General features: G+C 51.0%; 4 protein-coding genes across 8 annotated transcripts; 2 read left to right on the plus strand and 2 right to left on the minus strand.

The window, feature by feature from the left end:
- Positions 1–5,977: 5,977 nt before the first annotated feature.
- On the plus strand, positions 5,978–13,170 carry CENATAC (centrosomal AT-AC splicing factor). 2 transcript variants are annotated; one of them, XM_026505606.4, is made up of 11 exons: positions 5,978–6,168; positions 6,311–6,474; positions 6,884–6,982; positions 9,329–9,395; positions 9,466–9,528; positions 9,858–9,922; positions 10,075–10,180; positions 11,121–11,151; positions 12,311–12,400; positions 12,691–12,823; positions 12,910–13,170. In XM_026505606.4, the coding sequence occupies exons 1-11, from the start codon at positions 6,049–6,051 to the stop codon at positions 12,980–12,982; spliced, it is 1,011 nt and encodes a 336-aa protein (XP_026361391.2). In that variant the 5' UTR covers positions 5,978–6,048; the 3' UTR covers positions 12,983–13,170. The 2 variants fall into 2 exon arrangements, with proteins under 2 accessions (XP_026361391.2, XP_026361390.2); XM_026505605.4 differs by having other exon boundaries at positions 5,988–6,168; positions 10,051–10,180.
- On the minus strand, positions 13,082–15,547 carry RPS25 (ribosomal protein S25). The gene is made up of 5 exons (XM_026505608.4): positions 15,169–15,547; positions 14,861–14,956; positions 14,131–14,314; positions 13,225–13,324; positions 13,082–13,129 (listed from the first exon to the last, which is right to left on the minus strand). The coding sequence occupies exons 1-4, from the start codon at positions 15,169–15,171 to the stop codon at positions 13,230–13,232; spliced, it is 378 nt and encodes a 125-aa protein (XP_026361393.1). The 5' UTR covers positions 15,172–15,547; the 3' UTR covers positions 13,082–13,129; positions 13,225–13,229.
- Positions 15,548–15,612: 65 nt separating this feature from the next.
- On the plus strand, positions 15,613–18,319 carry TRAPPC4 (trafficking protein particle complex subunit 4). Its single transcript, XM_026505607.4, has 5 exons — positions 15,613–15,852; positions 16,028–16,202; positions 16,824–16,927; positions 17,563–17,689; positions 17,971–18,319. Exons 1-5 carry the CDS (start codon positions 15,678–15,680, stop codon positions 18,047–18,049), a joined length of 660 nt encoding a protein of 219 aa, XP_026361392.1. The 5' UTR covers positions 15,613–15,677; the 3' UTR covers positions 18,050–18,319.
- Positions 18,320–18,977: 658 nt separating this feature from the next.
- SLC37A4 (solute carrier family 37 member 4) lies at positions 18,978–25,416 on the minus strand. Of its 4 annotated transcripts, none has more exons than XM_044386591.3 (10): positions 25,340–25,416; positions 23,753–24,095; positions 22,713–22,945; positions 22,164–22,407; positions 21,493–21,651; positions 21,157–21,242; positions 20,534–20,647; positions 20,307–20,372; positions 19,826–19,964; positions 18,978–19,697 (listed from the first exon to the last, which is right to left on the minus strand). In XM_044386591.3, exons 2-10 carry the CDS (start codon positions 23,898–23,900, stop codon positions 19,531–19,533), a joined length of 1,356 nt encoding a protein of 451 aa, XP_044242526.1. In that variant the 5' UTR covers positions 23,901–24,095; positions 25,340–25,416; the 3' UTR covers positions 18,978–19,530. The 4 variants fall into 4 exon arrangements, with proteins under 4 accessions (XP_044242526.1, XP_044242527.1, XP_048073099.1 ...); XM_044386592.3 differs by having other exon boundaries at positions 24,613–25,405; XM_048217142.2 differs by lacking the exon at positions 20,307–20,372.
- Positions 25,417–26,012: the final 596 nt, after the last annotated feature.

Consider the following 26,012-nt stretch of genomic DNA (forward strand, 5'->3'; position numbering starts at 1 on the left):
AGATGATTGTGAGAGGAAATGATATGGGTACGTAGATTGAAGAGGAGGTCAGAGAAGTCCGTCTTTTTTTTGTTAATGTTTATTTATTTATTTTAGCAGGGGGAGGGGCAGAGGGGGAGAGAGAATCTCCAGCAGAGTCCACACTGAGCGGGGAGCCTGATGCAGGGCTCGATCTCACACCCTGAGACCATGACCTGAGCCAGTATCAAGAGTTGGATGATCAGCTGACTGAGCCGTCAGGACGCCCCAGAGAAGTCCTTTCTAAGACATTTTAGCTGAGAACTGGAACATGAGTATCCAGGCTGCAGAACAGGGAGGAAAAGTGTTTTGTAGAGGGAACAAAGTGGACAAAGCCTGGGAGGGAGGGACCTCCTCACCTGGGCCTATTGAGGGAATGGGAACAAGGCCATGGAGGACAGAATACAGCAAGCTCGGGGCCAAAGACCCAAGGTGAGATTGCCCAGGCCATGTAGGCCTTTTTAGGTTATGATGAGGGATTTTTTTTTAAAGATTTTTTTATTTATTCATTTGAGAGAGAGACAGAGAGAGCACAAGCAGGGGGAGAGGCAGAGGGAAAGGGAGAAGCAGACTCCCCACTGAGCTGGGAGCCTGACATGGGGCTCGATCCCAGGACCCTGGGATCATGACCTGAGCCGAAGGCAGACAATTAACAGAACCACTCAGGAGCCCCAATGAGGGATTTAGATTTTTTTTCAAGTATAGTGGAGAGTAACAGAACCTGATTTTAAGTGTTTTTTTTTTTTAAGATTTTTATTTATATATTTATTTGACAGAGACAGCCAGCGAGAGAGGGAACAGAAGCAGGGGCAGTGGGAGAGGAAGAAGCAGGCTCCTAGTGGAGGAGCCTGACATGGGGCTCGATCCCAGAACTCCGGGATCATGCCCTGAGCTGAAGGCAGACACTTAATGACTGCACCACCCAGCTGCCCCCCTGATTTTAAGTTTTATTTATTTAAGTAATTTCTACACCCAACATGGGGCTGAAACTCACGACCCCGAGATCAAGAGTCGCATGCTCTTCAGACTGAGCCAGCCAGGTGCCCCGTCTGTTTCATTGGCAGTGGCTGCTACAAGGGCACACTTGGAAGCAACGGGACTTGTTAGGAGGCGATGCGGTAGACCCAGTGGAACTGGGGCAGCGGCCAGAGAACTGGAGAGAAGCAGGCTGATTTGAGATGTAGCTTGGAGGTAGAATTGATAAGTCAACAGGACTGATTGGATGCACGAGGAAGTGAGCCTGAGATTTTTGGTTTGAGCAACTGGGGAGAACAGTAAGGTGGGGAAGCCTGTAGGAGCAGCGGGTCTGAGCAGTTCTGATTAGAATCCGTGAGGCATCAGGGCAGTTACATCACGTAAATAACATAAGTCTGGGGTTCAGAAGATAAGTCTGAGCTGAAGATGTAAATACATCTGAGAGTCCCCAGGATATAGACAGTACTTAATGTTACGTTCTATGTGCTAACATAGATAACCACAACATATTCTGGGGAGAAAAAACCCCAGCAAAATTATATGTTGGTTAAGACTACAAATGTGACAGAAATTATCTTCATATATATAAATGTGATGTCTAAACATAGAAAACCTTTCAGGTTTTTTTTTTTTTTAAGATTTTATTTATTTATTAGAGAGAGACAGCCAGCGAGAGAGGGAACACAGGCAGGGGGAGTGGGAGAGGAAGCAGCAGGCTCATAGCAGAGGAGCCTGATGTGGGGCTCGATCCCATAACGCCGGGATCACGCCCTGAGCGGAAAGCAGACGCTTAACGACTGAGCCACCCAGGCGCCCCCCTTTCAGGTTTTTTTAAAGATTTTTTTAATTATTATTTTGAGTACAATCTACCTTTCAACATGGTGCTTGAATTCTGGGACGCCTGGGTGGGTGGCACAGTCCGTTAAGCATCCCGCTCTTGGTTTCGGCTCAGGTCATGATCTCAGGGCCATGGGATCCAGCCCTGTGTTGAGCCCCACGTTGGGCTCCATGCTCAGTGAAGAGTCCGCTTAAGACACTCTCTGCCCCTCCCCCACGTGAATAAACAAATAAATATTAAAGAAAAAGAGGCACATGCTCTACTGACTGAGCCAGCCAGGTGTCCCATAAGCATCGAAAATGACTTGAAGAAAACAGGTATCAAGAAGGGTGTCAAGAGATATGGGGGACAATCACTTTTTCTTTATAGCCCCTGTAAGGTTTTTTTTATTTTTTTATTTTATTTTATTTTTATTTTTATTTTTTTAAGATTTTATTTATTTATTTATGTGACAGAGAGACAGCCAGCGAGAGAGGGAACACAGCAGAGGAGTGGGAGAAGAAGCAGGCTCCCAGCGGAGGAGCCCGATGTGGGACTCGATCCGGGAACGCCGGGATCACGCCCTGAGCCGAAGGCAGACTCTCAACGACCGCGCTACCCAGGTGCCCTGTAAGGTTTTTTTAAATAAGGAATTAATTTTTACAATTTTAAGATAAGTAAGACTACCTATTAGCCTGTTTTGCTCTTTGATACTATGGATTGACAGGCCGTTAACTTCTCTGCACAAACTCCCACCCTAAGAGCATGTTAATCCCAGGGTGCCTGGAATTTTGATGGTTTTAACTTAATCTGACAAACCTGTCAAAGACCACATTATACTAGTTCTAGGGGGTCAGCCATGAACAAGACACAGTCCCTGCACTTAAGGAGCTTTTCAATTATTGGGTTTTCTTTTCTTTCTTTCTTTCTTTTTAAGATTGTATGTATGTATGTATGTATGTATGTATTTGAGACAGATCAGGCTTGCATAAATTGGGGGAAGGGCAGAGGGAGAGGGAGAGAATGTTTTTAAATAGGTTTTTTTTTTTAAAGATTTATTTATTTGAGAGAGAGAGTGAGCGAGAGAGAAAGAGAAAGAGCACACTAGTGGGGACAGAGGGAGAGGGAGAAGCAGACTCCCTGCCGAGCAGGGTGCCTGACATGGGGCTTGATCCCAGGACCCTGGGATCATGACCTGAGCCTGAGGCAGACGTTTAACCGACTGAGCCACCCAGGAACCCTGGGAGAGAGAGAATCTTAATTAAGCATGGAGCCTGGTGCAGGGCTTGATCTTAGGACCCTGAAATCATGGCTTGAGTCGAAATCAAGAGTCGGGCGCTTGACTGAGCCACCCAGACACCCCTTCAATTATTGGGTTTTCAACTGACTATTAGACAAAAATGACAACAGGAGGAGCAAAGGATTTGGAATCAAGAAATTAATTCTGCAGAGACAACTCTAGAAGGCTTCACAAAAGGGGTGACATTTCATTTATTCAATAATGAATTGATATGAGAGCCTGTGAATGGATTGAGAGCTTACCATGGGCCAGACAACGTCACCAGCCACATGGAAATTCCATGCTTATTCATATTTCAGATACTATATAATAGAATTTATCAGGGAGGGCTGGCAAGAGGTAAATTCTAGGCAGAGGGAACCAAGGGCTGGAAGATGCTACAGCGCACAGGACTCCAGGATTATTGCCTGGAGCAGGAGGAGGTCAGGGAAGTGACGGGACATAAGACAAAAGGACTTTGGGAAACATACTGTAAAAGGCTTTGGAAGTCATGCTGGGAAATTAAAATTTTTTCCTGATGCTAATTTAGAGGCATTAAATTAATCCGGAAAGTCACTTAGACACTTTCCTGAAACCAGAGTCTGGAGGATAAATGGAGCTGACATAGACCACACACTTGGAAACCAGTCAGAAAAATTTTACATGAATCTAAGCAAAAGAGCAGGGGAATTGCAACAACGTTTGCTCTAGGAGTAAAAAGAGTAGAGAACAGACTTTAAACGTCTCAGAAATCCAGTAAGACAACTTAAAAAGGGTGGATATGGGGACTGAGTAAAAGTAGGTGTCAAAGGTAACTCCCTCCAAAACTCCAGGCTTTGGCTTGGTGGGTATTCCCTGGGAGAATGAAAATAGGGGATGTTCTCAATGGAAGATGTTGAGCTCCATTTCACGCAAGTCAGGTTCAGCTGCAACTGAATGAACAGTCCGCGGTGGGGAACTGAAGGAAAACAATTTCAAAAGCAAAATTGCAGAGGGCTACGAAGTTAGTAGACTACTCTAAGCAGGTTGGGAACAAAGGAGGGAAACAGACGGCTGGGTTGATCTGCATTTGGGGTTTGATAAATTGCCAGGTCTGGGAAGGTCAAGTGAAGTAATAGGTCGTCATGAGAGTGTGGTGGGAACGGTCCTGGGATCCAGTGGGTAAAGCGAAGCCAGGAGGACCTAAGACCTAGACCACTAATCTTCAAACTTGATTGAGCATCAGAATCACCTGAAGGGCTCATTAGAGTATAGATTGCTGGGCCCCACTCTAGAGTTTCTGATTCAGTAGGTCTGTGGTGGGGCCCAAGAATTTGCATTTCTAACAAGCTTCCAGATGCTGCTGCTGCTGACCTGAAGGCCACTCTTTGAGAACCTAGAGCAAAGCAGCTGGTAGATGCTGAACCATTTCCTGAGTGAATGGATAAGAGTACTCATCTTCAAGAATGGAGGTTTTCCTGCAGTTAAAGGCAAGATGGAAACTAAGGCCACATGGGAAAATGGAAGATGGTGGTCAGAATACAACTTCAGAGTTTGAATTCAGAGAAGGAGCAATTTGGGCAGACAAGGTCCAAGATTGACCCTGCTAAGGAAATGGTGGGAAGTCAAGGAATTGAGTGTTGCGTGGTCTTCAAAATGAGTCACATTTGACAGAGGCCCGAGTCTAGTGGGAAGCCCCAAGAGGAGGTCAAGATCTGAAGGGGAGTCTGGCTACTTTCTGGGCCTGAATTATGTACAGTTGACTGCATATACACCCACAGACACCGTAGCCCATCCAGGTAATGCATCAGTCCTGGTAACAAATCTAAGTGAAATCTGGGACTCTGTTAGTTCTGTCAGGCACATCCTATAAGTAAGGTCTGGGCTGGGCCCCAGGCTTTTGGGGGGTACTCTAGGGTAGAGAGCACAGCCTGTGGATTTCAGCTGTGCAAGGGAGCAATTTACCTTAGGCCCTAAGGCTTAGAGGAGCAGGACAGGCAGGCTGTTCATTCTAGGAAAAGTAGCTTGTAAAGAATAAAAATTCCACGGGAAGGGGCGCCTGGGTGGCACAGCGGTTAAGCGTCTGCCTTCGGCTCAGGGCGTGATCCCGGCGATCTGGGATCGAGTCCCACATCAGGCTCTTCCGCTATGAGCCTGCTTCTTCCTCTCCCACTCCCCCTGCTTGTGTTCCCTCTCTCGCTGGCTGTCTCTATCTCTGTCGAATAAATAAATAAAATCTTTAAAAAAAAAAAATCCACGGGATGAGCGTGTTTACAGAATAAAAATGTCTGTTAACCCTCAGCAATGACTCCGCACCCTTTTTATCGCTTCCCCTTTACAGCTGTACAGTAACAACTGCTCAGGACACCCCCTGGCAGTATGGCTGTGATTAGGTCTTCGATGAAGGTCACCTCCAGCATGTGTCCTTACCGCCAGCTGGGACTGAAGAGCACTGGAGGTGCTGCCTCCGATGCTTCTCACCTGTGCAACCTTCCACACAGTTACTTCCTCCCCATGCCTCAGTTTTCACATCTGTAAAATCCCAGCGATAATAGGACGCCACGTAGGGCTATTGTGAGGATTAAGTGAGGTCGTTAATGTGAAGCTCTGGACAGTGCGCACCCTATAATACTAGTTACAATTTGTTCCATTGTCTAATGCGGGTCCTTGTCAACGCCCCGACGTGCGTGCGGTTTGTGGTCCTGCAGGGGCACCTACCTGTTGCGCGCGCTCTTTCCCGCGCATCCGCACACCGCCGCGGCCACTTTGGCTGGGTACGTCTGGGACTATCGCTGCCGGCTGGGTGCGCTCGTCCGCAGAGCCCGGGCAGGGACTCGCGCAGCCGCAGATGGGTCTGCAGTGGCGCCTGCCGGCCGCTGGGGGCCGCGGGGACCGCTGGGCTCGCTCCGCCCCCGAGGGGTCAGAGGTCGCCGAATGGCGAAAGACCAGCTGCGCGTCGCGGGTACCCACTTCTGGGCCCATGGCGCCGGCGCAGCGTTGCCCCCTGTGCCGCCAGACTTTCTTCTGTGGTCGCGGGCACGTCTACAGTCGCAAGCACCAGCGGCAGCTGAAGGCGGCTTTGGAGCGGCTCCTGCCCCAGGTGCGGACGCGAGGCGGGAAGTGGCCGCGGACGGCATGGGGTGGGGGATGCGGGCAGTGCACGGAGGGCGCGAGGGGTGGGACGTGGGGGTTCCCCTGGGGTCCCGGTTGGCCTCTCCCGGCCTGTACCGTCTCCGCCGCAGGTAGAGGCCGCCCGCAAGGCCGTCCGCGCCGCTCAGGTGGAGCGTTACGTGCCCGAGCACGAGCGGCGCTGCTGGTGCCTGTGCTGCGGCTGTGAGGTGCGGAAACACCTGAGCCACGGAAACCTGACCGTGCTGCACGGGGGGCTGCTGGAGCATCTGGCCAGGTGAGATCCGGCCTGGGAGCCTCATCCAGCGCATTCGCATACTGGTGTGTTGTGTGTGTGTGGGGGGGGGGTTAGGGGTGAGTGAGAGGAAGAACGCTTTTGTGGTTTGATCGGGGTGGGTCGAGTCAACTTATAGGCATTGCATCCTTAAGGGGTGGAGCGCTTATGGCTGCCATGGTCCCAGGGGTAGTGGTGGGAAAGCCAGCTGGGCAGCTGGCTCAGCGTTACCTCCCATCATCTCCTCTCAGATTCTCCCATTTTTATTGGAAGTGGGAGACTGTAGTAACAGTATTCTATTAGCTTTGCCCAGAGGCAGAAACTCAGATGTCAGTGTGCATTACTTACCTAATGCCTATATGTCTTAGGAATATCCTATAATGTATCATTGAGATTACCCGTTCATTCTCAGCCCAGAGCACAAGAAAGCAACTAACAGATTCTGGTGGGAGAACAAGGCTGAGTTCCAAATGAAAGAGAAATTTCTCATCTCCCCCCAGGATTATGCACGGTAAGTCACTGATTATGAAAGATGAAATAACAGAGTGGGGCTTCTCTGGGGCTGTGTCAGGTACTGGAGCTTTCTCTATTAATTGGAAAGTTCAGTCGGGCCTTCGTTAGTATCTGTTGTCTGCATAGCACTCATTATTCTAGGCACTATCCTGGACACCCCGGCCTGTACCGGGGTATGCTAAAGTCCTTAAAAAGAAGTATGCTAAAGTCCTTAAAAGTTTATATCTAGTTGGGGGATGGGATTTACAATGCATTTAGCAAATAGAGAACAGTATATAATAAAAGTTGACTGTAATTGATTATTTAAATGTGTGGTACAGAGAATATTAAGGTCCTTTAAGAATAGAAGAGGCTTTTTATAGTGTGTGCAAGCAACTGGTACTCACCCAGTGCCCACTTTGAATAGTTTTAGACTCTATTTTAACTGGCCTCTAGAGGACCCCAAGAAACTGGAGTGTAGTAAACTGGTCAGCACAGAGTGGGTGTGAGTGCTGACTGCTTCAGGAAAAGGACACAGATGGCCTCACGCTACTTTTATTGGGACAATATTGAGATTATGGGGAATGGAACCCAAGGAGACCCGGGAACCAAAGTTACAGAAAAACTCATGACATCTTTTTTTTTTCCCCTGAGATTTTATTTATTTATTAGCACAAGCGGGGGGAGTGGCAAGCAGAGGGAGAGGGAGAAGCAGCTCCCCACTGAGCAAGGAGCCCAATGCAGGGCTCAATCCCAGAACCCTGGGATCATGACCTGAGCCAAAGGCAGAGCCTTAACCGACTGAGCCACCAGGTGCCCCAAAACTCATGACATCTATTATTGTTTCCTACTCAGTGTGGAGAATAATGAGAGGATGGTGAGAAATGCCTAAATCCTACTACCTTGCCTTCAAATCTGTGGTTCAGACTGGGTGGGAGATGGGGAACTGAGGCCAAAAATCACTCACTCCTTACACCCTGGCCCAGCTCCAAATGGTGTTTGGTGGGAATAAAGAAGTTGAGCAGAGGGGCGCCTGGGTGGCTCAGTCGTTAAGCGTCTGCCTTCGGCTCAGGGCATGATCCCAGAGTCCTGGGATCGAGCCCCGCATCAGACTCCTCTGCTGGGAGCCTGCTTCTTCCTCTCCCACTCCCCCTGCTTGTGTTCCCTCTCTCGCTGCCTCCTTCTCTCTGTCAAATAAATAAAAATAAAATCTTTAAAAAAAAAAGTTGAGAAAAAGTTGTAATTGAGAATTATGAGGATGGACTCTTTGAACTTTTTATTAGTTTTTTTTTTTTTTAAGATTTTATTTAGAGAGAGTGAGCTAGCACGAGCAGGGAGAGCTGCAGAGGGAGAGGGAGAAGCAGACTCCCTGCTGAGCAGGGAGCCTGACACAGGGCTCCATCTCAGGACCTTGGGATCATGACCTGAGCTGAAGGCAGACTCTTTTTTTTTTTTTTTTTAAGATTTTATTTTATTTATTCGACAGAGATAGAGACAGCCCCCAGTGTGAGCTGTGGGACACCCTGCTGCTGGGGAGCCCAGTGTGGCCTGCAACTCTAATCTGAGAGGGGTGGGTAGAAAGCCACATACCACATCGGAACCCAGGAGGTGACAAGAAACTCTCACGACAGCGTGGGGGTGTGGGGGGAGATAAGGAGGCAAGTGGGAGATGGCCCCACAGCAGCTCCTTTCAGCTTCCTTCGGCTCCTTTCCTCGAGCATCACACAGGTGCTCAGCCAAGATTCCGATGCTGCGGTTCTAGGCTTTGCCCGAATGGATAGGTTCAAGGCTTCCAGGGTACTGTGGTAGAGCCATTCCCCTACATGTGTTTTACGTATTAGAATCAGGCCGAAAAGCAAATCCTGAAACTGACTGCAAACAGTGACACATTATCGTAGCTATATATCAGATTGATAACAGTCACAAGAAGAGTAGGAATTCAAGTACCTTGAACACAAAATTCTGACTGTATACCCTTAGGGTATTTTCCAAGGACTAAAGAACTACAAAGAAATCCTGAGCTTTGCTTAGTAGTTTTGTTGTTGATAGTGGTATTGGTAGCATTGGTATTCCTCTGATGCCTTTCTGTGTGTATTGTAGGATAAAACAGCTGTAGTCTCATGATGTTCTAATGCCCATTTTTGATTTGGCAAAAAGGAAGTGTGTGCATGGAAGAGAAGTGGAGCCAGTATGGCAAAATGTTAACAGTTAATCTGGGTGAAAGGTACATGGGTGTTGACTGTTCTATTTTGTTTGTGATTTTGAAATTATCCAAAATTTGAAAAAATGATCTCAATATTGAGGATCTTTTCATAACTGGCAGGGACTGGGGTTCTTGGCTGACTTGCCCTTTTTCTTTTTTTAGATTCAAGAAATCCATGGTGAAAGGTTTGGATACCTATGAGGAAAAGGAGGATGAGGTGATCAAAGAGGTGAGTTAAAAGGCCACTGAGGACCCAGCCCCATGACCTTGTACCTAGCTAAGCAGCCTCTCTCCCACAGATGGCAGCTCAGATTCGTGAGGTGGAGCACAGCCGGCAGGAGCTGGTTCGGTCTGTCTTAGAGGTTGGTGTCCCTCGGAGGAGCCAGAGCAGTATCCAAATCCATTTGATCCCTGGTTCTCCCAGGTCCAGCATTTCACCTACCAGCTCTTCTAAGAGAACTCATGGACTCCATGCTTCATCTGCTCAGCTTGAATTCCCTTACCTGTCTGCCAGGGGGCAGGCCTTGTCAGTGGCGATGTGGGCAGAGCTGGGAGGGAGGGAGGGAAGTTTGCAAGATGGGCAGTACCATATGCCAATATGCCAGTTTGTTTCCTACTGGAGGGTGGGAGCGTGGCCTAGGCAGACTCTTAAGCATCCAAGACACATTTATTTTTCCTGAATCAAACTCAGCCTCAGGCAGTGGCAGACCCAGAAGATGGCTCTTCAGCACTTGGAGGCTGGAAAGGGACCAACAGGTAAAATTGCTAAGGAATCTCTTGTTGAGAGTTTGGCCTCTGTTAGAGCATTCTGTAACTTTTTGGCTGGGAACTGGGGACAAAGTTCATCTCTGCTATCCTCATGGCTCAAGGACCTTGTCTGCCAGCCTGGCTCTGCTTGTCTTTTTCAGTCTAGTGGCCTCCACCTCACAGCAGCCCTCCTCCGTGGACCTGCCACCCACCCCAGAGCTTGACTGGATGGAGACAGGACAACCTTTGACATTCATCGGCCATCAGGTACAATGGATAAGCTAGCCCAGAAAGGCCAGTGCCCCCCTCAATTCCCAGGACACCCCTCTCTCCTGAGTTTTGTACCTGTTCTGGCCATCAGGACCTTGTCTCTTGCTGCGCCACTCCATGGTGTGTTCTCAGACCTCTTAGGGATCTCATCCGCATCCTGTTGCCCCCACTGCCACTGAGGAGTGCCAACTCCTACAGCTCATCCTCTGCAGAAGCCCCAGTTCCCACTCGATATAGGACAATTGTAAATATCCCACAGGCACCTGAAGCTAACCCCTACCATCTCTAGGTTACCACAACTGTAGAGTTTTCTTTTCCTCTCTCATCTCCTACATCCTGTCAATGAGTAGGCCTATTTTACCTCCTGGCTAGATGTCCTCCATTAAACTTTTCTGGAAGTTTCTATTTCCCCCGCAATCCTGTCCCGAACACAGAAAGCCACTGCCTCACCTGATGTCCTGTATACTCCAGCCTTACTGTGTGTCTTGTGGGTTTTGCACGTCATTGCCATTGCCTTAAATAGTGGGCCTGCCTTCCTTCGGCCTAGCTCAAAGGTCACCTTTTCGTGGAAGGCTTATGTGAACAGGTCGCCTGTTATAAATGTACATGGGACCGTGTAAAAAGCTGTGAATGTCATCTGTGTCATTTAGGCTGAAGTCGGTTCCCCCACAATACATACTGCCCTGTGAGGAAGGGGTTTTGCTTATGTGGCACCTAGTAGGCACTCTGTTTTTGGACATCTTCATTACTGAGACCATGAGTCTTTTGAGGAACAGGACTCTTTCAGTTATCTGTGCTCTTAAAATTGAACACCAACCAGGGCACAGAAGTAGCACTGTGTGCTTCCACCCCCGTCCTCTGGCTTGTCCTTTTCTAGCTAGGAATTTACTGTCATCACTTTCTTATCTGGGATTTTTTTCCCCATTTCCAACTACAGGATACACCAGGAATTGGTAACATCCACTCAGGTAAGGCCCAGAGCAGTGTTTCTCAGATGGTAAGAGGCAATTATTTTATTATTTAAGTCATTTATTTTAGGGGCACCTGGGTAGCACAGTCGGTTCAGTGTCCGACTCTTGGTTTCAGCTCAGGTCTGATCTCGGGGTCATGAGATTGAGCCCCACATCAGGCTCCATGTTCAGCACGGAACCTGCTTAAGATTCTCTCTCCCTCTTCTTTTGCACCCCCCACCCAATGCTCGCACGCGCTCTCTCACTGAAATCTTTTTTAAAGATGGACACTGAACCGACTGTGCCCCCCAGGTGCCCAATTACTTTTTTAAAGAATAAAGTTGATTATGGTAAAGTGCTGATGAAGGACTTGTATCGTGAACATATGAAGAACTCTCAAAACAGTAGAGGCATGTAAAAAGATGTTCATCAGAGTGGTTAAAATTAAAGATTGTGTATGTGAAGGAACATTCATAAACTGTTGGTGGGAATGTAAAATGGCACAACCGACTGGAGAAACAGTTCAGGGATTTAAGAAGTTAAACATACACCCACCATTATGATCCAGACATTTCAGGAGAAAAGCAAACACGTCTGTACAAAGGCTTGCACACCAGATGGTCACAGCTTTAGTTGCAGTACCCCAAAACTGAAACTGAAAACAACCCAAATGTGCCTCAACGAAGAACAGAGCAGTGCTCAACGAACTATTGTTAAGTGCAGCATAAATCTCAACTATTAGAAGCCAGACCCAAAAAAGGTACATACTAACAAATGCAAATTAGATTAACAGAAGCATATGCATGGTTGCCTGGGGCTGGGAAAAGGTAGAGAGGTGCAGGAAGTACCTTAAAGGGGCAGAACAATACACAGTGGTGGTATTTAGAATCTTGTGATGGTTTCACTCAAAGCTTTTCAAATTGTACACTTCCCATGTGTGCAGCTGTAGGTCAGCTATGCCTCAACAAAGCTATTAAATACCAGTACAGGATACCCCATGTAAGATACGTTGCTTTAGATTAGCCCAGGGCCCTCAACTTCCCATGGTCCAGAATTCCTGGGTTTTACATTTGAACATTTCCAGTTGTCAATTAGGTAAGAGTTTATAGCTAGGGCATGTTTCACAGTAGCCTGAAACTTACAGTGCCTTTATTTCTCCTTAATGGGTCTTTCCCAGGTGCTACACCTCCCTGGATGGTCCAGGATGAGGAACACAGCTCTGTAAACCAACAAATAGGACCGTCCTATGAAGAATTTCTTAAAGAAAGTAAGTAAACAAATTCAAGATGGGTTCTCTAGGGGCGACTGGGTGGCTCAGTCGTTAAGCGTCTGCCTTCGCTCAGAGCATGATCCCAGGGTTCTGGGATCGAGCCTTGCATCAGGCTCCCTGCTCTGTTGTGAGCCTGCTGCTTCCCCTCCCACTCCCCTGCTTGTGTTTGCTCTCTCTGTCTCTGTCTCTCTCTCTCTCTCGGTCAAATAAATAAAATCTTAAAAAAATGGGTTCTCTAAATTTTCCTACTCAAACGAAATTGTTTAAAACTGTTTACTTCTCTGTAGAGGAAAAACAGAAATTGAAGAAACTCCCCCCAGACAGAGTTGGGGCCAACTTTGATCACAGCTCCAGCACCAGTGTAGGCTGGCTGCCCTCTTTTGGCCGGGTCTGGAATAATGGACGCCGCTGGCAATCCAGGTATGGATCCAGTGCCAGGACCCCAACCCCACCACCCCTTTGGAGATGTCAGCCTTCATCCTGCTAACCCTTCCATTTCCTTTCAGACATCAGTTCAAAACAGAAGCTGCAGCAAGGAACAAACAGTCCCATAGAGAAAAAAAGCCAAGTGTTTCCTGATACTTTTCTAACCATCATTAGGCACAAAGTCAAGTCAACAAACCCGTACCTATTACCTTCTATAACTACTTTTTTTAGGAAAGAGACATACCCACTTAATTTGATTTTAATAAAGTTTTATTTTCCAAAATGTACAGTTGGTGGAATCTGCAAAAAATAAAAATAAAAATCAGAATTCTAGAGACTGATATAAGCAGGATGTATGTACTTTCTACACCACGAACCCCTGGGTTCTTGCTTACCTTGTTCATGCATCTTCACCAGCAGCTGGGGCATCTCCACCCTTGGTGTTTCTGGTATAAATCACTTGAGCTCTGTGCTTTGAAACCAGTTTAATAAGTCCTAGAGAGAAAAAATAAAGTTTTTTTTTAAAAGATTTTATTTATTTGACAGAGAGAGAGAGACAGCGAAAGAGGGAACACAAGCAGGGGGAGTGGGAGGGGAAGCAGCAGGCTCCCAGCGGAGCAGGGAACCTGATGCCAGGCTCTATCCCAGGACCCTGGGATCATGACCTGAGCCGAAGGCAGACGCTTAACGACTGAGCCACCCAGGTGCCCCTAAAGATAAGGTTTTCACACAGTACTATGAAATACTTAACAACTGACACTAGAAATACAGAATCTGAGCACGAGTTTAATTAATAACAAAGGCAAACATCCCTACATTTCTTGGTGATAATCTAATTTTATTCTTTCTAAATGAGGGGCCCATGAAAATCACTATTTCCATATTAGACACTACAGGTAACTTAAAATATAGTTACACTCATTTATATTAATATGAAATTATAATCAGATCCACCACTAAATTTTAAAAATACTTCTAAATCAAAAATCTCTTACTATCAAAGCTACTATTTTCATAGCCATATTTCAATATCATTGGGTTTCTTCTGTAACTCTTTAAAATGAATTTATTTGAAAACAAAGGGTCCTGAGGCTTCACCACTGAGACATAGGGGTCCATGGGACAAAACTGGCCAAGAACCCTGCTTTGGGGTCTACTCTAGGGGTCACATGTTAGAGTATTACAACCAGTGGTCAGCCTGTGCCTACTTTATGAAATTCCAGTAAAAACATTTACGATGGCTAATACGGGCAGGGCAATTTAATACGTAAAAGCACACCAGTACAACACACCCCTCTCACCTTTACTGAGGAGCTCCTGAAGGGCTGCCCTGGCCAGGGAACCTCGAATCTTCAGTCTCTCCGAGACAACAGCTGGAGTTATAAGCTTATAGTTGGGAACTTCCTTACAGAGTTTGTCGTATGTTGCTTTGTCAAACAAGACCAGATTATTGAGCTTGTCCCGAACTTTACCCTTGGACCACTTCTGCTCACCAAAAGAAAAAAGGAAAAGTCAGTGCTCCTGGAAGAAATCACTCCCTCCCCCAAACAACCTGTGTCAAGAGAACTCTTTTCCACAGCCGTGGTGCTGTACTGCAAGGGCGGCTGTTCCTGGGCCTACACAAACCCATGAAATTCAGAGCTTACAGAAACTCTACAAACTGATTCAAATAATTCGAAACCAGGACACAAAAGGAACCCTAGTTGCCATTAATGGCATCAAAAATGCGTTAGACTGGGGAAAAAAAAGGCTGTGCGAGTTTCGGATATAAGCTGAACCCCATGATACCAATTAAAATATCATGTGCCAGGCATCAGAATACTTTACACTCTCTTGTTGAACTTCTAAGTAGTGCGTACCACCCTATTCTTCCAAAACCAGAACGGTGATGAGAGCACAAGCTCTAATAGTCGGACTCTAGACCCCACAACCTTAAAAGCGATTTGTTCTATAGGTCACTTATTACCACAGCCACATGGGTCCGGCGTCCCCACTATCTCCCACTCTTGAAAGGGGAGGGCTCACGCCTACCTTCTTTTTGGCCTTGCCCCCAGATTTGTTCACTGGGTCTTTGTCTTTTTTGGCCGATTTTCCGGCATCTTTCTTCTTCTTGTCATCCTTAGGCGGCTGTAGAGAAAAAGGGGGAATGCAGCCAGGTCACAAGGCAGCCCCGCACCGCCCTAACCCCACTAGCGGAGCACATGGGTGAAGCAATGGCCCCGCCCGCCTGGAGAAGCGGCCCGGCGGGTCTGGGACCTTCCGTCCAGTGCCTCCTCAACTGCACCCAAGCACCGCCCGGCCCTCAGAACCGGACCGGCTTCCCACCCCCGAGAGCTCACCATAGCGAAGCTGGGAGAGCAGCGTCCAACCCTGCAGCCTTGCTAAGATGTCGGACAAAAAGGAAGCGCCGCTCCCGGACCGGCCCAGAAACCTTCACCCGCAGCGAGCGCTTCCGGGGCAACGGGCGGAGCCCGCGGAGGAAGGTCGCAGGCCCGGCCCCCTCGTTCCGCGGGGAGCTGGCCGCCGCGAAGGGGAAGTCGTTCCCGATTAGCTCACGCCGAGCGCTGCCCGCGGCTTGTTGGCTTTGCCGCTAGTCGTGAGGCAGCCACACGTTGCTATTCCCTGGCCCTAGAAACTAGTAAAGAGAGACAAAACAATCTGCCAGGCCCCCCAACGAGCCCCGGCGACCCCGCTAAGTGTGGTACTTCAAGTGCGCAGGCGCTGCAGCGGGCGGGCGCCGGACTGGGAGGTGGGGGCGGGGGGCGGGGGGCGGGTCCCCCGGCTGCGGTTCCGGGGCGGGGCCGTCAGGAACGAGCCGAATAGCCGTCTCCGAGCCGCGGCGGTCACAATGGCGATTTTTAGTGTGTATGTGGTGAACAAAGCTGGCGGCCTGATCTACCAGTTGGACAGCTACGCGCCACGGGCCGAGGCTGAGAAAACTTTCAGTTACCCCCTTGATCTGCTGCTCAAGCTGCACGACGAGCGTGTGCTGGTTGCCTTCGGCCAGCGCGACGGCATCCGGGGTGGGCTAGGCTTGCGTCGGATGGGCGGGCCCGGTGCTGCGGAGTGGGCTGGTGTCTCTGCGGGGCCGGGAAGGGCGCGGGGGACGGGGGGGAAAGGGGGTGAGTCCCGGTCGCTAGTCCCTTCGGCGGAATCCCCACGCTGGGGCTTCGTTGACCCTTAGCCTCACCTCTGCAGTGGGCCACGCAGTGCTGGCCATCAATGGCGTGGACGTGAACGGCAAGTACACGGCCGATGGGAAAGAGGTGCTGGAGTACTTGGGCAACCCTGCCAATTACCCGGTGTCCATTCGATTCGGCCGACCCCGCCTCACCTCCAATGAGAAGCTCATGCTGGCCTCCATGTTCCACTCGTAAGTCCCCCAGCCCTTCCTAGGGCCTGTGGTCCTGCACTTGGCCCTTAGGCCGGCTGGATTAGTGTGGTTCTGAGAGAAGTCTCCGGAGCGGCCGTGCTCACCTTTCTTTGCCTCCTTTTAAATCGTCAGTTCTCGTGTTGTGAAAGAAAAAGAACTCATCCAGGATGGCTGGGTTTTAGGTAATGCCGGCAGTGGTGTGACCTTGCACAAGTCAACTTCTCTTCCCTCAGCTTTAGTTTCTAAAGTGAGGTAACTGAACTAAATGATCGTTAAGAGCTTTTCCCATTCTCAACGATAGTAGGATATGTGCTGGGTAATCACAGCCGTGGGTAAGTAACCATGGCACATATTCCCAGTGGTAACGTTACCCAGCGTTTTCAATGTAAGATGTTTTACAGCAAAGTATGAATGTAAAATACGTGCAGAGCTCAAATAAATGTTAAAGGCATTTTGATGGTGATGCCGCTGCTAGGCAGTTTGTGACCCTGCCTCTTCCGACTTCTCAGGTTGTAATGTGAACTCCTCAGCAGATAGGGTCACTTCAGTGGGAAAGTTTGAGAAGCACTCCTCCCTTAAAACAGCGGGGTGCATTCCCAACCTTACCTCCTTTGCAAATAGGCTGTTCGCCATCGGTTCCCAGCTGTCTCCAGAACAGGGCAGCTCAGGCATTGAGATGCTGGAGACTGACACGTTCAAACTGCACTGTTTCCAGACACTGACAGGTAGGCATCTCCAGATGGGCCAAAGGGATGCAGTGGGGCAGGTTGGGGGAAGGGACTGACCAAAGACAACTTTGGTAAGCAAGGGGGTGGTGGTGAACTTTTCCTGGGACGGTTGCACAGACACGTAGGTCTATTTGTTTTGTGAATCCAAAGCCAGTATTTAATCTGATGCCAATTTTGTCCACACCACTCAAAATGCTCAGCCTTGGTTATCCTGTGTGCAGATAAAACTCACTGTAATGGTATGTTGCACACGTTTCAGATGGTGTGTTTCAAAATGAAACTTGAATGCCAAATGGAAATGACCTTTGGATCATGTCATTGCCTCATTCCCTTAATGGGGATAATTGAAAACTACCTGAGTCCGTCGCCTGTCTGGCACTTGCTACTGAGGGACCACAAGACTAGAAATTAGTGACAGACCTAGATGTTAAAGTGTGGTCTCAATCAGTTGGGTGATGTGATAAAGTCACTTCCCTGCTCTGGTCTTATAGATTCACAATCTTGTCTTTCCTGCTTTGTGGAGCAATAAGGATAAAATTAAAAATGGGCTTACGAAAATGCTGTATGCACACAGGATGATGTTACTTGCTGCATTCTCTACCCTTTGGTAACCATTCTTGGTCCTTCTGCAGGGATCAAGTTTGTGGTCCTGGCAGATCCTAGGCAAGCTGGAATAGATTCTCTTCTCCGAAAGATTTATGAGATCTACTCAGACTTTGCCCTCAAGAATCCATTCTACTCCCTGGAAATGCCCATCAGGTAGGCGGTCCCCTTTCCCAGATACTGGGCAAAGCATCCTTGCCCCTCTCTCCCTTTGTGCTCTTCCCCAAGGTCATTTTTCAAAAGGATAAGAAGAGTTACTTTTAAATAAATGTGGAATAGTCTTTTCTTGCTATCTTGAGAAACCAAAGACTTTTCTTGCCATGCATGTCCCTCTTCAAGCAAGAGTTTCCACTGGCTCTGCCTTGGCACCCAAAGTGGGGAGGAAAGTCTGAGACCTCACACTTTGTCCTCATTTGTGCCTCTTGGGTCTGGCCTAGGTGTGAGCTGTTTGACCAGAACCTGAAGTTAGCCCTGGAGGTGGCAGAGAAGGCTGGAACTTTTGGACCTGGGTCATAGGCTGAGCTTGGAATGGAGCCCCCAAATTTTAAGAGATCCTACAGCAGGGAGCCTGCTGTATCCACTCCGATGGAGATCCCCACAGCCTCGTTTTAGTGCACTTGAAAATGGGAGGGTGGTGAGCCTGATGACCTATACCGATCCCTGAGCCTTAATACCATGCTCTCTGCCCTCCTGTATCTATCATGGGCCTGCTTCCCAACTCTGTACAGGTTTATTTATGGAGGGAGTAGGCCCATAAATGCTAAATAAACATTCCTTTGATCTGTGTTCACTATCTTAATTGATGGTTTGGAGGGAAAGGCTCTGGTGGGGAGACAGGAATGATAAGGAAATTCTGGGAAGATGAAATCTGTCTACCAGAAAGAAATTGTTCATTGAATGAATGAGCATGGGACTTTGAGTCAGGACCCTTGGGTCTAGTTGCAGAATTGGTGACTTCTAGGGAGACGGCGGCAGTGGTGGTGACAGTGGGGGTATTTATCAGGTGTTTACAGCCAGGCTTTACTGCTTTATATAACTTAATCCTCACCCTAATCTCAGGGGGTGCATTCTATTACGGACAATAGATTTAGCAAGGTACAGACTCTTTCTGCCTCAGAGTCTCAAAGCTAGTTACTAAGCACCTGAGTTTGAACCCAGGCTTTCTGACTACACCGTCTGTGAGCCACTATTACACTGACTTCCTCCTTCGATTGGTTTCATCTGCCTGAAACACAGTAGCTTCATCTGTAAAATGATCACTCAATTAGTGTGAAGTTGAAGGCAGAGGAAGCATAAGCTTAAAGGAGTCCGTGTCAGATTTCCCATTCCAAGGAGATGAAGTCTGCCCCTTTTGGGGTGGGAAGAGCAGGTATCAAGAGAACATTTTCCAAAGAAAGAGGTCTCTGGCTTGTACCCCTTTGGAAAGAATGACTCACTGATAGTGTTTAGTATCAAATCTAGTTTTAATCTATGTCAAGTCCTCCTCCCTCCCACCCATGCCCCCCCACCCCACTGTCTTCACAGGGTACTGGTGAGCGGCCGTGATGGCCTCCTCTCCCCCTGGAATCGGAGGTATTGGCAATAGCAGTTGCCCGGTGCTAAGAGGCCTTAGGGCAGAAATCATGGGCCACTGGTACCCTGCAGCTGCAGGAGGAGCCTCACCCCTCCTGGGGAGGGTGTGGGACGAGGGCCCAGGAGAAGGGTCTAGGGGACTCCTGATTGCAGGGGTTTCCTGTTTGAAAGCAGGAAATAGGAGCTAATGGAGTCCAAGAACAAAAGTTGCCTTTTAAGTAGAACATAGGATGGGGAGCTGGAACCTCATTAGCCACTGATAACTTCCAGCGCCACTTGGGCGAGGGAAAAGGAGCACAAGAGGCATCAAAGGTTCAGTGCTAGCCGGAGCAGCCCCCCTTTCTTTCTTTCTGCCCCCTCTTCCCCCAGCCCCGTGCAGGGGAAGGCCACAGGCAGGAGAGGATGGACTGGAGCCTGTACTCTCTTCACTCAGCCTTCTTGGGCACTCGGCCCATCTTGGTGCGGATGTTTCGTAGGAGGAAGAAGGCAGCTGTGCTGGCTCCACAGATCACTTCAGCCACCCAGAAGGCTGTGCTCCAGCTATAGTGCTTGGCAATGGTGCTGAAGGGCAGCCCAGCCAGAAAGCCGCCCACTGCCAAGGAGGAGGGGGAGAGCCTGGGTCACTTGTGAGGCTAGAGTCAGCGGGGCTTGCCCCAGCCTCTAGCTAGCCTACGTGCAAGGCACGGGGGATGACGTAGACACTCTAGAGGCACCACTTACCATTGGCCATGAGTCCCACAATGGCGTGGGAGGTGCCGCACAGGTTGGGAGGGGCGCTCTCATTGGCTATAACTCCAAACAAGGCAATGGGACCGTAAGAAGAGAAACCAAACACGGCTCCCAACACGAGGATCCAGAGCTGCAAGGACAGTGCAGGGTGGCATTTAGAGTCTGAGCAAGCCTACCCACCTACCTCTAGCCAGAGGAGAGAACAATGCTCGGCCTGAGGAACAAATGATTGTAGTCAGGAGACAGTGACCTCCCTCACCCCACTTCCTGATACAATGGACAGGGCCGAGCTAGAGGAATGGGGCCACACTGAGCCAACCTGAGGGCCTGGGTGGGTAGGTGAAGCAGAGACAGAAGCCATCCCTCCCAGTTAGATGCTCTCTCAGAACTGATGCTAGCTGCACTGGCTAGGGGCAAGGCAGACAGGGTAGGACAAGGGGGAGACAAAGGAGGAAAACCACAGATAAGGCACCTCGTGCTCCGTAAAGCCTGTGAGCTCAGCGAGAGGGTGAAGAGCTGGAGTCCAGAAAGCAACATCCTAGAGAAGCCAGGGAAGAGAAGAAAACCAGGCCCCAAGTCCAGGAGGAGCACCGACAGTACAGAGGACACGAGGCAAAGCAGAACAGAAAGAGAAATCTGACAGGCAGAGAAGGGCCAGGGAGCTCGACAGTCGGCGGCCCTTGCGCTCTCCTCATTTACCTTGGGAGAGTCACTGGTCACAGTCACCCGGAAGAGGTACATGGACACAGTCATGCCAGCCATCATGAACAGCAGCAGGCCATGGCGAGGGTTCCCGTAGATGGACAGCCCTGCCTGTGGATGCAGGCCCGCAACATCAGGCCCTGAAAGCAGCAGAGAACCTCCGCCCCCGGACTCTGACACCGCAGGGCTTCTGCTGACAGGTCTTTGGCAATCCCACCACAGTTCTTGGCCCGGGGCAGCCCTGGGAGGCCCTGGGACCTGCTTATTACGTTCTGAGGCCAAACTCCACCACGTCCCCTCCTCCACCGCGGGGACACGTGCTGGCAAGCTGCACCTAGCCTCTCCTCAACTCCAGTTTTCCTGGGGCTGGAGAGAAGCCCACTGCCAGGCTGAGAGAAACTCTGGCTCTCCTGGACATCCGTTAAAACCCCTTCCCCAAGAGCCTTACCTTGCCTCCACACCCTCAGCAAGTAAGAGTAGCCTGGAATCGTTCCAAACGCCCCCCACTCATATGCCAGCCTGCCCGTGCCCCAGGGGTCCCGCCTCTCTGGTGCCTGTCCCAGTCATGCTGGGAAGATTCAAAGGAACCCTCCTCCTTCCTGTCCCTCCTGCCCACTCACCTTTGCCATGGCCCGGTCTGACAGGTAGCCAGCTGCGATGCTGCCTACAAGGCCCCCAACTTCCAGGGCACTCATGTAGGAGCTACCTGGAGTAGGGAGTTGTGGTGGGAAGAGGGAAAGGAGGGGTGGAAGGGTGTTAAACACACTGGGCTTGTCCCAGATTGGCTGAAACCCAGAGAGGTACAGGGTCCCCAAGGGTGACCAGCCGCAGCTGTCTGAGTGGTGCCTGGCCTCAGGGAAAGAAGAAAGGGATAAAGAGAAGCTGGGCCTGAATTTCACATCCCCTTCGTGGATTCCTGCTCCCTAGGCCCACCCCTGCTCCAACACTCGTCTTACCCACGAGGACGGACTGTCCTTTCTCCTGGATAAGGAAGAACTGGCCCCAGTCGGTACAGCAGGTCTTTACGCCAAATACCACAAGGTAGCCAGTGGAGAGCACCCACAGGTAGGGGGACAGCAGCAGCTCCTGTAAGGTGCTCTCCTCCTTCAAGGAGCCTGGGGGCAGGAGGAGGCCGGGCCTCAGGCTCTGCTCCTGCTGCTCTGCCTGAACCGAGCCCCCCCCCCCAACTCATTAACCAGCCACAGGGCCAGAGTCCATCCACGTAGCCAGGGACCGGCAGGAAGGCACCCCTTCACCCACTGCTCTGCCCTGACCCCTCCACCGCAAGCCTCAGCAGATGAGAGAACCTGAGGACCAGGGCGTGTGGTGGAAGGCACCCAAGCCACTTAAACTTGGGATGCTGTCCGAGACAGGGAAGTCTGGCTCTGCTGTGAGGAAGGACCAGGATATAACATGAGTCACAGCATGCGTTGGCTCTGCCACTTGTCTGGTACTTAAGTGTCTCGGAACAGAGTTTTATTTACTCCCCACCGACTCACCATCACCATCCCTCCCCCTACAGTCATTGGCTAGCCCAGGGCCAGGCAGACAGCCAGTCCTCAGTGAAAGTCTGCCAAATGAATGATGAATGAAGGGACCCCAATGATCGGCTTGGGTGGGCGCTCACCCTTCTTGCCCTTGGAGGGGGTGGGGTCCAAGTTTCGGAGTCCGACATCGGCAGGTTCATTGTGAATGAGCAGGAGACAGAGGAAGGAGACGACCACACAGAGGGCCCCAGACAGGGCCAGCGTGCTTCGCCAGCTGTAGCTCTGGGCGAGGATGGTTGCCAGGATAGGGCCCAGCCCTCCAGCCAGGTTCATGCTGGCGGACAGAATGGCCCACCAAGTGCCAAACTGAGATGGCTCGAACCACTGTGGGGCAGAGGGGGACGGAGTGGGTGCCGCATTAAACACACTGAAGGGGAGGGTCAGGTGGGGCAGACCTAGGAGCTCACGTTACAGGGATGAGGAAGAGGGCGCTTCTACTTGGCAGGGCCAATTCCCTCATCTGCCACCTGATCCCACCATGTTTAGCTCCTAAAATATCTTGACCAGCAATAGGAGCTGGACTGGAACTCCCAAGGAACTGCTCTGGGATGGGGGTGCTGGGGCTCCCACATGCTCTTTAGGCACCGTCTACCCCAGTCTAGACAGGCGCCTCGGAAGCAGACACTCACCTTCCGCAGGATCTTCCCACACGGAGGCCAGCCCAGCCCCTGTGCCAGGCCATTGAGGAACCACAGAGCAGCAAAGACAGGTACCGTGGAGCTCCAGGAAAACACTATATTGAGCAAGCCGACCAGGAGCAGCCCCGAAGAGAAGAGCCAGCGAGCACTCATCTGGTCGGACAGCACCCCGCTCACAAACTTGCTGATGGCATAGGCTGCCGACTGGCTGCTGGTGATGAGCCCTGCAGGGGGCGGGGGAGAGCAGGAAGCAGGACACCTGGGGAGTTAGGGGCCGGGGCAAAGGCACAGGAGGGACGGAGGAAGGGTTAGGCGTGGGGTCAGGTGTGTAGAGGTGCCCGGCAGGTGAGATAGGTTCCCTCCCAGACAGGAGGAGCGTGTGCTGGAATCACGGGTCCCGCTCCTCCTCACCACCAGCGCTAGCCCCGGGCTGACCCATGACTTTTCAGCCTCCTGGAGAGGTCCAGCTGCCGCTGTCAGGAGGCAAGAAGAGGGCAGCCCCCCTCCCTGGGATTTACAAATGCCTGATGACATTTCCCCCTCACGCTGGATGCCAACCCAGGGCTTCTAGAAGTTCTGTTACCCCACCTCTGAACATGGGGTGAAGAGCTTAGAATTGGAGTCAAGGACCTTCTTCCTCCTGAAAAGTTGCCTGGTGGGCCGTGAAGTTATTTTGCCGACTCCTGAGTTCCCACTGCTCACAACGGCAGTGGCCAGCATGCCCCCCCTCCCCAGTGTGGAAACTGCTCAGAACGCCCTTAAACACACTCAGAATAAGCCATGCCTCTGGGGGCACTCGTGGGTCACAGACACACAGACGCACATCAGACGAGCCGCACTCCTCAGACACGCAGAGAGCGCACGCCTAGTTCTGCGCCCATTCCCGGCTGCGTGGTCAGAGTCCCTCAGCCGGCACCTGCAGGCTGCTCGCCGTCCTCTCTGTGCACACACCCTCCCCACTGCCACTAACACCCGACTTGGCCTACTAGTCCTGGGGCCCAGGGCCCACCCCCTGCCCTTCCAGGGCTCACCCAAGTCATCCTTGTCCAGAGGGATCTCCTCCACCAAGGACGGCATGACAAAGGAGAAGGTCTTGCGGTTGAAGTAGTACAGGCTGTAGCCTCCAAACATGGCTGAGAAGATCACGGTGCGGTAATAGCCGTAGCCTTGGGCCGCCATGCTGGAGCGGAGCAGGCCCCACTGTCCGGGACCCGGAGCCTCTGACCACAGCTCCTGCCCGTGGCTCTCTCAGCGCCCAGATCTGCTGAGTTAGGCTTTTCTTGCTCCCTCCTCCACCCAGCCTCCCAGGCTCCCTTTATAGCCACCTTCTGGACAATCATTAAGCCTGGGGCGGCTTGTAGGGAACCCAGTGTCCTGAAGGAGACAAGAAAACAGCAGATTACTGACGGTGAAGCGGTGGGGGCTGAACGGTGGGAGCTGGAGGGGGTCCCGGAGGGAGGCACTGCCCGTGAGCCGGCTGGAGCCAGCATGCTGTGTCCCCAGAACTTCGACTTTTTTCCGCTTTACCTTGTCCGCCCGCCTGTGAAACCAGCTGTGATTAAAGGCTCAACCTAATTACTTTTGTCTGCAGGAGCCCAGGGGAGGCAGGGGTGGGATAAGCAGAGATGCCCTCTCTAGCCCTGCTCCCTCAGTCACCTACCTTCTCATTCATTCAACCAAGAAGTTTACTGGAGGGTTTACTGGTTGCCAAGTACTGCACCGGTGCCGGGTTAATTTACACACACACACACACACACACACACACACACACTCAATTAAACACATATCCCCAACAGCCCGACTCCCAAGTCTTCGTAGGACCGACTCAAGCCCTGTAACTCCCAATGCTCAGCACACATGGGGGTGTAACTGTTTATGGATAGTTGCAGACCTGTAAGCGAGAGAAACTTCCCTTTGCAGGCCCTGTGTTGCACTGAAAGCCCTCCTAAAGGCTGGGGTCGTGGAGCGGCCACTCAGCGGTCTCTGATCCCTTTATCCTGTAACGTCAGGATGGGGTGCCCTCTGGCCGGCTGGGGGCTGCAGGGTCTGCGACAGAACGGCCCGTGGGCGGGAAGGTGCACCCGCGGACTTCAGGCTGCAGTGCCGAGCTAGCCCGCTTCCCAGGGCCCCGGCAACACGCCCCCGGCTTTTCCGCTCAGTTGGGAAAGCAAGTGCAGAAGGTGTAGGCGCGAGCGGAGCAGGCGAGCACGTAGTCTCCCGGAGGCCTCTCGCTTCGGGCTCCGAGTGGCTCAGCCCGGCAGGATGGGCCAGGCGCAGGCTCTCGGCACCTGCCCAGCCCCGTGTCCTCAAGCTACCCGGGACACCCGACTCGGGCTGGAAGCCCGCGGGCCCGGGTGCGGGAGCTGGAGAGGTGCGGGGACACCGGACTGGTGCGACAAAAAGAAGCAGGTGCGTGCTGGTCACGGGCAGCGCCTCGGAGGCCCCCAGACTCAGGAACTGCCCCCACCCGGGAAGGGACAGCTGCAGGAACAGCTCCGGTTTGTATCGGAAGTTAGGGCAACCTTTGTTGGGGCTCTAACAAAGGAGCCCAAAGACCCGAGACTCCCCCTCCAGCCCCGCCTTCAGGCGGCGCCCCTCCCCCGCATTCAGCCCGCTACCTGAACGCCGGCGGGAAGCCGGAGTAGAATAGAGCGGGGCGGCAGGGCCCGCGGGCGCATGCGCGTGCGCTGGGGGCGGGGCCTCCGCTTGCGCCTTGCTGGCTGAGGGCCAAGTCCACCCCTCAGCGTTTAGTCTTAGTCCTGTGGGTTCGACAGGTCCTTGGGCAACGACAGCGCCCCCTAGGGGCTGGATTCGTATGTTCCCTTCTTAACTGATGGCGTTCAACAAATCCGTTTTTAGTGAGTGCCTCCCACTCCCACTGTCCCCGCGTTGTTCACAGTCTGGGAAAGGTCTTGTAGAGAAAGCAGTCTTTTCTGTAAGAAATTAAGGCAGTCCTCAATAAGCACAATATGAACATGTAACTTGTAATCAGACTGTTGGGAACGGGGTTAAGATAAAATAGACGGAGTGTTTAAAGTGCCTGGCAGGAAATAAACCTTAAATTCTAACCCAGACCCACTACATTTTAACAGTGTGACCTTGGGTAATAATCTCTATGAGCCCCAGTTTCTTACAAACCTCATAGATTTGTTGTGAGGACTCAGAAGAAGATTTTAAAAAAAAGATTGTAATTTTTAAAGTACTCTCTACACCCAATGTGGGGCTTGAACTCACAACTGGGAGATCAAGAGTCGCATGCTGCACCAACTGAATCAGCCAGGCGCCCCTCAA

The sequence above is a fragment of the Ursus arctos genome, unplaced genomic scaffold (assembly GCF_023065955.2).
Source record: "Ursus arctos isolate Adak ecotype North America unplaced genomic scaffold, UrsArc2.0 scaffold_22, whole genome shotgun sequence".
NCBI classification, from domain to species: domain Eukaryota; kingdom Metazoa; phylum Chordata; class Mammalia; order Carnivora; family Ursidae; genus Ursus; species Ursus arctos.

Bases quoted from the DNA above. Each gene is read 5' to 3' on its own strand.
- CENATAC (XM_026505605.4), top strand. From the start codon at position 6,049: ATGGCGCCGGCGCAGCGTTGCCCCCTGTGCCGCCAGACTTTCTTCTGT. The intron at 9,529-9,857 runs GTTGGTGTCCCT...AATCAAACTCAG, and splicing joins TGGTTCGGTCTGTCTTAGAG to CCTCAGGCAGTGGCAGACCC. The intron at 12,824-12,909 runs GTATGGATCCAG...ATTTCCTTTCAG, and splicing joins GGACGCCGCTGGCAATCCAG to ACATCAGTTCAAAACAGAAG.
- RPS25 (XM_026505608.4), bottom strand. The intron at 14,315-14,860 runs GTAGGCGTGAGC...TTTGGTGAGCAG, and splicing joins GGGGCAAGGCCAAAAAGAAG to AAGTGGTCCAAGGGTAAAGT. The intron at 13,325-14,130 runs GTGAGAGGGGTG...TTTTCTCTCTAG, and splicing joins TCAGGAGCTCCTCAGTAAAG to GACTTATTAAACTGGTTTCA.
- TRAPPC4 (XM_026505607.4), top strand. From the start codon at position 15,678: ATGGCGATTTTTAGTGTGTATGTGGTGAACAAAGCTGGCGGCCTGATC. The intron at 16,203-16,823 runs GTAAGTCCCCCA...CTTTGCAAATAG, and splicing joins CTGGCCTCCATGTTCCACTC to GCTGTTCGCCATCGGTTCCC. The intron at 17,690-17,970 runs GTAGGCGGTCCC...GGTCTGGCCTAG, and splicing joins TCCCTGGAAATGCCCATCAG to GTGTGAGCTGTTTGACCAGA.
- SLC37A4 (XM_044386591.3), bottom strand. From the start codon at position 23,900: ATGGCGGCCCAAGGCTACGGCTATTACCGCACCGTGATCTTCTCAGCC. The intron at 22,408-22,712 runs GTGAGTGTCTGC...TCTGCCCCACAG, and splicing joins GTGGGAAGATCCTGCGGAAG to TGGTTCGAGCCATCTCAGTT. The intron at 19,965-20,306 runs GTGCCTTATCTG...CTGTCCTTGCAG, and splicing joins CAGGCTTTACGGAGCACGAG to CTCTGGATCCTCGTGTTGGG.